Source organism: Mytilus trossulus, chromosome 11, assembly GCF_036588685.1.
Source record: "Mytilus trossulus isolate FHL-02 chromosome 11, PNRI_Mtr1.1.1.hap1, whole genome shotgun sequence".
In the NCBI taxonomy this organism is placed as follows: domain Eukaryota; kingdom Metazoa; phylum Mollusca; class Bivalvia; order Mytilida; family Mytilidae; genus Mytilus; species Mytilus trossulus.
The window spans coordinates 69117066-69128051 of NC_086383.1; the positions used below are offsets into that span (position 1 = coordinate 69117066).

The following is a 10986-nucleotide window of genomic DNA, read 5'->3' on the forward strand; positions in this document are numbered from 1 at the left end:
CCTATCCCAAGTCAGGTGCCTGCTATTCAGTGGTTGTCGTTTGTTTATGTGTTACATATTTGTTTTTCGTTCATTTTTTACATAAATAAGGCCGCTAGTTTTCTCGTTTGAAATGTGTTACGTTGCCATTTCGGGGCCTTTTATAGCTGACTATGTGGTATGGGCTTTGCTCATCGGTGACCTATAGTTGTTAATTTCTGTATCATTTGGTCTCTAGTGGAGAGTTGTCTTATTGGCAATCATACCACATCTTCTTTTATATCTACAAATAAGGTACTATGGCCAGAAACGACAGTGGACTCCTTATTGGAAAAATCCCCCTTAATGATGAGTTTTTTTCACATTTCTCTCATTTTTGCCTATTATCAATTAACAGTAACAGATCAAGAAAAACTTTAATGAGCAAAACTGATCAATATGGCCAGATATACAAAACAGAAAATACTTCTGGTCCACATTTATCAAACTTGGCCGCAATCATCATTACGGCAATTAGTTTTAAAAGATTGCCGACATGGCTTAAAATAGACTATAGGAGTAAGATGCAAGTTTTGTCTTTTATCTTGTAAAACACTGTATTCTATAAAAATATTTAAAAAGCATGCATTGTTTGTAAAATTCTTTTACTATTTTTTACTCTTTTTACTTTACTATCATCGACTTTTAAACAAAAAATGTAATTTTAAAAATTGATAATGTCATATCGTAAATTATCACTTTGAAGGAGGATGTGGAGTCCAGGCGTGAGGAGTTGTACAATGGAGTAGAGGAATTGTTTAAGGACCACGAGGGACGAAACCATCTTGTCCTAAAACAAAGGATATTTGTCAATGCAAGGGATAACACAGATACAGAAATTGAAGTCCTGAAGAAAGCCATCACAGAACTTACGTTTGAACATCCTTGTTGGGGGGAGAAGATGCCCAACGCTTGTGTTCCCCTTGAACTCGAGATAGCAGAGCTAGTGGCAGAAGGAAAACAAATCTTGTCATTGAAGGATGTAGAAGAATTGAATGTTATAAGCAAGGTGTCTGTACTGTCCCCTGACCAACTCAAAGATTTCCTAAATTTCCACCACTCCTTGGGGAAGATTGTGTACTTTGATACTCCACAACTTCAAGATTTCGTAATCATCAACCCCTTACTAATGGTGGAGGTTATGAGGTCTTTTGTGACAGGTATGTATATCACTACTTAGTATGAAGGTTATGAAGTCCTTTGTGATAGGTATTAATATTACTACTTAGTATGAAGGTTATGAAGTCCTTTGTGATAGGTATTAATATTACTACTTAGTATGAAGGTTATGAAGTCCTTTGTGGTAGGTAATAATATCACTACTTAGTATGAAGGTTATGAAGTCCTTTGTGGTAGGTATTAATATTACTACTTAGTATGAAGGTTATGAAGTCCTTTGTGATAGGTATTAATATTACTACTTAGTATGAAGGTTATGAAGTCCTTTGTGGTAGGTATGTATATCACTACTTAGTATGAAGGTTATGAAGTCCTTTGTGATAGGTATTAATATTACTACTTAGTATGAAGGTTATGAAGTCCTTTGTGGTAGGTAATAATATCACTACTTAGTATGAAGGTTATGAAGTCCTTTGTGGTAGGTAATAATATCACTACTTAGTATGAAGGTTATGAAGTCCTTTGTGATAGGTATTAATATCACTACTTAGTATGAAGGTTATGAGGTCTTTTGTGACAGGTATGTATATCACTACTTAGTATGAAGGTTATGAGGTCTTTTGTGACAGGTATGTATATCACTACTTAGTATGAAGGTTATGAAGTCCTTTGTGATAGGTATTAATATTACTACTTAGTATGAAGGTTATGAAGTCCTTTGTGGTAGGTAATAATATCACTACTTAGTATGAAGGTTATGAAGTCCTTTGTGATAGGTATTAATATCACTACTTAGTATGAAGGTTATGAAGTCCTTTGTGATAGGTATTTATGTCAATACTTATTATGAAGGTTAGGGGCCTTTATGACACTTATTTATCTCCATACTTATTAAAGAGGTTATGAGTTCCTTTATGTGAATACTTATCGCGGAGGTTTTGATTTGTGACAGGTATTCATGTCATTGCAAATCATGAAGGTTATGAGGTCCTTTGTGACAGGTATTTATGTCATTCCAAATAATGAAGGTTATGAGATCCTTTGTGACAGGTATTTATGTCATTCTAAATTATGAAGGTTATGAGATCCTTTGTGACAGGTATTTATGTCTTATATTTTGCAGATAAAGTATTTTGGCCAGAGGAAAAGAAAATTCATGAAACTTTTAAAAGAATGTCAAAATATGGGACCATAAGACGGGAAGACCTCTATCTAATCTGGGAGCAAAAAGATTTCAGTGCAATATTGCCATACAAAGAGTTCATATTTAACAGCTTGATTTATTTAGATATCCTAGCAGAGCAACGGAGATATGATACATCTACAGGAAGTCGGTTACCAGTGGAAAACTTCTTTGTTCCCTGTATGGTTACAGAGAGAAATACCACCAACTTCATGGACAAAGAATGTACACCAGAGAGAGCTATATGCTTAGCGTTTTTATTTAAAGGCACTATTATACCACCAGCCCTACCAAATCGTCTGATCAGTGCATGTCTTAGCATGTGGACCGTGAAGCAGTATGAAGGGAGACAACTCCTGTTCTCAGGATTTATTGGTTTATCATTTGACAAATCACATGATATCGTTGTATGCGTTGAGGGCAACAAGATTCTCCTTTACATCGTTCACAGAACCTCCTCCGGGTTAATCGTACCTGATATAGCTACAGGTGTTAAAGAATGCCTGGTTGTAACAATGGAAAGAATCTCAGATTTCTACCACTCCTCAGTCCATGCAAAACGCAGCCAACAATCGCCATTTCACATTGAATATTCATGTTCAAATTTAAAATGCTTCATCAGTGCAGAAGAAGCCAAGCAGACCAATGGATGGATTTGTGACAAACATAACCAAACACACAAAAGGAGACACTGGCGCGTTTGGAATCAAGATCAGGTGTGTTTTACATATCAGGGAAACAATCAAATGAGTAACATAATCAAATTATACACACATTAATCATAGAATATAATAAGAATCCAAGAGTCAAACAAGTAATTGTATTATAGTTAATATATAATTATTTTATAGTCTTGAGCATTATCTTGCAGACTTTGTATCAATTTATAATCATGATGTTCAAATTATGCTGCCTAAAAATATTCTTTAGAATTAATTTATAATCGTTTTCTCTGTTCATTAATCTATCTGGGTGTCTGTTCTTCCATTCCTTCGTGTATCAAACGTTTTTCACATAAAAAGTAAGTATAACCTTGCTTGATCGAAACACAGATGAAAGATAAACATCAAAGGAAGAACAAAAGATTATATATTTTTGTCTCAAAATGACGGCTGTTTAATACCAGTTAAATTAAATTAAATATAATGCGCATTTAAAACATATTTATAATATTTCATTCGAAATAATAATTTTCATATTGATTTTTCTGCAGACAAAAGAACAGTGTGAAGAGGAATGTCAAGGTAAATATTGTAACACTTCAAAATAATTCCAATCTGTAGAAACGTGTTCATAATAATTCCAATCTGTAGAAACGTGTGTTTGTGTATACGTGTCCCTCTATTGACTTTAAATTATGAATTGTGTTGTGAAACCTGTTCATCTGTAAATTTAAGTGTCCCTCAATGTTGATCTGTTTGTTTAAGTGTCCCTCTGTGTACTTTACATTGTGACTTGTGTTGTGAAACCTGTTGATCTGTTTGTTTAAGTGTCCCTCTATGTACTTTAATTTGTGACTTGTGTTGTGAAACCTGTTGATCTGTAAATTTAAGTGTCCCTCAATGTTGATCTGTTTGATTAAGTGTCCCTCTGTGTACTTTACATTGTGACTTGTGTTGTGAAACCTGTTGATCTGTTTGTTTAAGTGTCCCTCTATGTACTTTAATTTGTGACTTGTGTTGTGAAACCTGTTGATCTGTAAATTTAAGTGTCCCTCAATGTTGATCTGTTTGATTAAGTGTCCCTCTGTGCACTTTACATTGTGACTTGTGTTGTGAAACATGTTCATCTGTTTGTTTAAGTGTCCCTCTATGTACTTTAATTATTGACTTGTGGTGTGAAACCTGTTCATCTGTTTGAATACGTGTCCCTCTATGTATTTAAGATGGTGACATGTGTTGTGAACCTGTTCATCTGTTTGTATAAGTGTTCCTCTATGTAATTTAAATGGTGACTTGTGTTGTGAAACCTGTTGATCTGCTTGTTTATGTGTCCCTCTCTGTAATTTAAATGGTGACTTGTGTTGTGAAACCTGTTGATCTGTTTGTTTAAGTGTCCATATGTGTACTTTAAATGGTGACATCTGTTTGTATACGTGTCCCTCTATGTATTTAAGATGGTGACATGTGTTGTGAAACCTGTTCATCTGTTTGTATAAGTGTCCCTCTATGCACTTTAAATTGTGACTTATTTTGTGAAACCTGTTCATCTGTTTGTTTAAGTGTCCCTCTATGTACTTTAAATGGTGACTTGTGTTGTGAAACCTGTTGATCTGTTTGTATAAGTGTCCCTCTATGTACTTTAAATGGTGACTTGTGTCGTGAAACCTGTTGATCTGTTTGTATAAATGTCCCTCTATGTACTTTAAATTGTGACTTGTGTTGTGAAACCTGTTCATCTGGTTGTTTAAGTGTTCCTCTGTGTACTTTAAATTGTGACTTGTGTTGTGAAACCTGTTGATCTGTATGTTTACATGTCCCTCTATTGACTTTAAATGGTGATATGTGTTGTGAAACCTGTTCATCTGTTTGTTTCAGTGTCCCTCTGTGTACTTTAAATGGTGACTTGTGCTGTGAAACCTGTTCATCTGTTTGTATAAATGTCCCTCTATGTACTTTAGATGGTGACATGTGTTGTGAAACCTGTTGATCTATTTGTATAAGTGTCCCTTTATATACTTTAAATGGTGACTTGTTTTGTGAAACCTGTTCATCTGTTTGTATAAGTGTCCCTTTATATACTTTAAAAGGTGACATGTGTTGTGAAACCTGTTCATCTGTTTGTATAAGTGTCCCTCTATGTACTTTAAATGGTGACTTGTGTTGTGAAACCTGTTGATCTGTTTGTTTAAGTGTCCCTCTGTGTACTTTACATTGTGACTTGTGTTGTGAAACCTCTTTATCTGTTTGTTTAAGTGTCCCTCTATGTACTTTAAATTGTGACTTGTGTCGTGAAACCTGTTGATCTGTTTGTTTACGTGTCCCTCTATTGACTTTAAATGGTGACTTGTGCTGTGAAACCTGTTGATCTGTTTGTATAAATGTCCCTCTGTGTACTTTAAATTGTGACTTGTGTTGTGAAACCTGTTGATCTGTATGTTTACGTGTCCCTCTATTGACTTTAAATGGTGACATGTGTTGTGAAACCTGTTCATCTGTTTGTATAAATGTCCCTCTGTGTACTTTAAATTGTGACTTGTGTTGTGAAACCTGTTCATCTGTTTGTATAAGTGTCCCTCTATGTACTTTAAATGGTGACTTGTGTCGTGAAACCTGTTGATCTGTTTGTATAAATGTCCCTCTATGTACTTTAAATTGTGACTTGTGTTGTGAAACCTGTTCATCTGGTTGTTTAAGTGTTCCTCTGTGTACTTTAAATTGTGACTTGTGTTGTGAAACCTGTTGATCTGTATGTTTACATGTCCCTCTATTGACTTTAAATGGTGACATGTGATGTGAAACCTGTTCATCTGTTTGTTTCAGTGTCCCTCTGTGTACTTTAAATTGTGACTTGTGTCGTGAAACCTAATGATCTGTTTGTTTACGTGTCCCTCTATTGACTTTAAATGGTGACTTGTGCTGTGAAACCTGTTCATCTGTTTGTTTTTGTGTCCCTCTGTACTTTAAATGGTGACATGTGTTGTGAAACCTGTTCATCTGTTTGTTAATGTTTCCCTATATGTACTTCAAATGGTGACTTGTGTTGTAAAATATGTTGATTTTCGAAAGCTAGTATCTAGTAGGAAATTTTGTTTACATTTTGTACTTGTTTATCCTTATTTTACTTATAAGGGACTTAGTTTGCCTTCCGGTTGACATTACATTGTCTGCAGTTAAAGTTTTTAAAACAATTTTTAGATTCATAAACTATCCTAGATTTTTACCAAACTTGGACAGAAGCTTCTTACAATCAAAATATAGTATTGAGAGGAATATTTTTATTAATGTTTTTCCACATTTTTGTTGAGTTTGCGATTAACAGCAAAAGTAGCTGAGAAACTGGGTTCCACGGAACCCTTACATATTTTTTCAAGCACTTTTCCTCATGTTTAGATGTTTGAGTAATGCTCATCATATAATAATCTGAATTTATGTTTTAATGATGTTTTTGAAGGTAAAAATCATGATTGCATTGTGTATTTCAGGGTTAAGTGATGACGCTTTAAGCAAGACACCAAGTGATATTGAACTGTTGCGTTTTTCAAACCACTGTGAATCAAATAAAATGCATGAATTAGTTACACATCTTGGAATGCTTGGGATATGGAAAGATGTCGAATACAATCATCCTAAAGATATACAGGTTGCCAAATTTTTGCTGTTATCAAAGTGGAAAGAGATAAAAGCTAAATCCAATTTCAAAACTTTGTCAGAAGCTCTGATCAACATGGGTATATCGACCCATGTTTTGTGTCAAGTAAGTTTGTACATAGTTTTTTAAATACTCTTTCATTTTGTCTTTGAATGAAACACTGTTAGTTTTATTATTCTTTGAAGACAAATGTATTGAAATTTTCCAATAAATTTATAAGACACCAACATGACCAAGGTTTTAATCAAAGTAAATAAAAGGAAAAGAAAAAAAAATGTAAAGTCAAACAGCAATTCTTGACAACTGTATCAAGTATAATCACAGATTGTACAAGCAACCAAAAGGAACCAATCAATACACTTAGGTCCACTGAAACTGTGAGACAGTCCGGCTTTTCTGTTGACAATTGTCGTCTTGCTCCTGAAGTATGTAACAATATGTCAGCCATTGAATGCACAATTTGGGAGTTATAGAATTCCTAGAAATCTAGTATGATATTGAAATTGATGAATAGGAATAAGACAACGGTGGAATTGCTGCTAAAAACCGATCTGACTAATATAGAGAAAGTTGTATTCAAGCATTTATGATTTCAGCACTTACCTTACAAACATGCTAACAAAGTGTCCGTTTCATAATAACTCTGACGTATGTCAAAATACATTTCCATTTGTGTCCCTGCATTTACGCATGAACTGTTCAACCAAAGCTTCCCAAATTTTAATATGTTGTTACTGATGACAAAATGGAGGTCAAGTTCAATAATGACGATTTTGACTTTTACCGTTCAGGAGTTATGGTTCTTGAAAGATTGAAAAATGGCATTTCCATTCGTGTCCGTGCATTTACGCATGAACTGTTCAACCAAACCTTCCCTAATTTTAATATGTTGTTACTGATGACAAAATGTAGGTCAAGTTCAATAATGACCATTTTGACTTTTACCGTTCAGGAGTTATGGTTCTTGAAAGATTGAAAAATGGCTTTTGCAGTCGTGTCCGTGCATTTACACATGAACTGTTCAAAGAAAGCTTTTCAAATTTTAATATGTTGTTACTGATGACAAAATGGAGGTCAAGTTCAATAATGACGATTTTGACTTTTACCGTTCAGGAGTTATGGTTCTTGAAAGATTGAAAAATGGCTTTTCCAGTCGTGTCCGTGCATTTACTCATGAACCATTCAACCTAAGCTTTTCAAATTTTAATATGTTGATACTGATGACAAAATGGAGGTTAAATTTGATATTGACGATTTTCACTTTCACTGTTCATCAGTTATGGTTCTTGTGATATTGGCAGGATACAAATAAATGTTAATAAATCCGGTTTGCTGTCGTTGTGACAGCCTCTTGTTATGTTTGTTTCAGTAAATATATAACATCAAATATTGTTGTCAATAGGATTTTAATCTTTTTTTTTTGTAAATACATAAAAGCAAATATTTAATTTTTGTTTGCAGGTAAGAAGAATCATCAAAGCAGAAACAGGTAAGTAGAAATACAGTCACTTAATAAAATTAAAAATGAAAATTGGGAATTGTATCAAAGAGACAACAACCCGACCATAGAGCAGAAAACCGCTGAAGGTCACCGATGGGTTTCAGCTGGCCCCTTAACAACAATGTATACTAGTTCAGTAATAATGGACGTCATACTAAACTAGGAAACATATAAAAGAAACTAAAGTTAAAAATCATACATGACTAACAAAGACCAGAGTGTCCTGGCTAAGGACAAGAGGTCAAATATGTTTTTGAGATCTCAACCATACCCCTATACATCTAGACCATGAAGTAAAAAATCCAAACACAACACATTATGCACAGTAAACTCAGTTTAAAAAAGTCTGAGTCCGATTTAAGAAAAGGTAACAAAAGAGACTAATCAAAATGACAATGACACATTGATTAACAAAGGACTTCTCTGTCATTTTCTGACAACCCAGCTCCAGACCTCAATTAAACTGATTAAAAAAATAAACATGGTCTCTTTCTATTTACTGAGCTATAGGCTTAATTATCAGAATGAAAACATTAATAACAAGGTACTGCTTATTTCATATCATTTATAAATCTTCACAGATCAATGAACTTTGCAGTATTCTAAAAAGAAATAATTATAAAATAATGTTTCAGATATTCCAGCAGATTACTTGGATTTCATTCCAACGGATGAAATTCTAGATAAATTAGCTCCATTAATTGGTCAAGTGTTTTTCCAACTTGGCACTGAAATTGGACTATCAATTCCTGCCCTAGAAAATATACAGAGCAACAATCCTTCTGACTTAGCAGAACAGAATAGAGTCGTATTATTTAAGTGGAGAGAAGACCAACTAATCAAACCTACAATACGGGTCCTTATTCAGGCTTTAGTTAACATTGGGAGAGGTGCACGTTGTTTAGAAGAAGTTTTAAAGAATATTGATCTGAACACCCTTATAGTTTCACAACAATCGAGAGGTAAAGGGGCAATTCCAAAGAAACCAAAAATAAAACCAGAACAGGAATCACAGAGTCAGCGAAAGGAGTCAAAGACATGTTCAATAGCTTGAATAGAAAATGGTAAACACAAATGTGCATTTAAAAAGGGAAAATATACTATAGGCAAAAGAAGTGAAAAATATTGTGCATAATTTAGCCTCATTGTTTGAAAGATACCGTTATTTTTGTATTTCATTTCTTCGATGAGCATTCAACAGATCAATCCCCTGTTAATATACCCTGCTTTGAAAAAGTGAGTGTTTATTGTTTGACCTCTGTCTGTCCATCAATCAGTCCACCCAACAGTCAATCTGTCAGTCCATCAGTCCGATCGTCCCATGAATATTTTTTGTCACATCTTTCTCAGGAGCTACATTTAACACAACAATTTCTGAAATTTTGTAGCAGGGTTTATAAAAGTCAGCGTTACCATGTGTTGCGTTATCAGATTCATAATTGAACAATTTCCCGTTAGCCAAACACTTACATCATTGATCATCATTTTACACATAACATAAAAATTGAACATTTTCTTCACATTTTTCTCAGGAATTACATTACAAGGATTTTAGGGTTTATATAAGTATAACTATACCTTGTGCTGTGTATTCGTTCATGAATATCATCAGTGAGCAGTAGGTCTCAGTTACACTTGTTCATTGTAAGGTTTAACACAAATAATTATAAGTGTATGTAAACCTCTTTGGTGAATTGTTTTCCTTTTTAACACACGGTTGACTGTTGTACCCCTATTGGTGACATTTCTATCTATTATGTTTGTTTTTGTTTACACATTGTTGACAAGATAATTGAATTTAATATAACTCTCATACAAGTGGCAGCTAAAGCTAGCTTTAAAAAGTTATCAAAGGTACAAGGATTATAATTATATTAGTACGCCAGACGCACGTTTCGTCTACATAATACTCATCAGTGACACTCATATCAAAATATTATAAAGCCAAACATGTACAAAGTTGAAGAGCATTGAGGATCAAAAATTCTAAAAAGTATAAAACCAGGTTTAATCCACTTTTTTCTACATCAGACAGGAATATGACATTCGTTTGATGTGTTTGAGCTTTTGATTTTGCTATTTGATTAGGAACTTTCTGATTTGATTTTTTTTCAGAGTTCATTTTTTTGTGATTTCACTTTTTAGCTCACCTGGTCCAAATGGTCAAGTGAGCTTTTCTCATCATTTGGCGTCCGTCGTTAACTTTTACAAAAGTTTTCTCCTCTGAAACTACTGGGGCAAATTAAACAAAGCTTAACCACAATCTTCATTAGGGTATCTAGTTTTAAAAATATGTCCAACGACCCGGCCAACCAACCAAGATAGCCACCATGGCTGAAAGTAGAACATGGGATTAAAATAAAGTGTGTAGGTTTTATCTCTGAAACTTAAGCATTTAGAGTAAATCTGATGAGGTAAAGATGGTCAAGATCTTTCCGTTCTGAAATTTTAAGATGAATCAGACAATCGGTTGTTGGGTTTCTGCTCCTGATTGGTATTTTAAGGAAATTTGGCAGTTTTTGCTATTATCTTCAATACAATTATACATAGAGCTAAACTGTAAACAGCAATAATGTTCAGCAAAGTAAGATCTACAAAAAGTCAACACGATGAATATTGTCAAGTAACCCTTTGAACAGTTGTTGCCCTTTATAGTAAATTTTAACAATTTTGCGTTATTTTTTTTTAATCTATTACAAAAATCTTCTCACTTGGTCATGTTGAAACTACTTAGTCAAAATTAACTAAATTTGGCCACAATCATCATTGGGGTACATGTATATAGTTTAAAAAAATGTGTAAGATGGCCGCCAAGGTTAAAAATAGATTATAGGGGAAAATATAGATTTTGGCT

General features: G+C 33.9%; 1 protein-coding gene across 1 annotated transcript in view; it reads left to right on the top strand.

The window, feature by feature from the left end:
- LOC134691489 (uncharacterized) overlaps positions 1-9273 on the top strand; it is a 386460-nt gene extending 377187 nt beyond the window's left edge. Inside the window, exons 7-12 of the mRNA XM_063552033.1 lie at positions 725-1178; positions 2261-3036; positions 3534-3564; positions 6465-6736; positions 8093-8120; positions 8768-9273. Coding sequence (XP_063408103.1) covers positions 725-1178; positions 2261-3036; positions 3534-3564; positions 6465-6736; positions 8093-8120; positions 8768-9186 — 1980 coding nt within the window. The 3' untranslated portion in view covers positions 9187-9273. The remainder of the gene's footprint in view (positions 1-724; positions 1179-2260; positions 3037-3533; positions 3565-6464; positions 6737-8092; positions 8121-8767) is intronic.
- The last annotated feature ends 1713 nt before the right edge of the window (positions 9274-10986 follow it).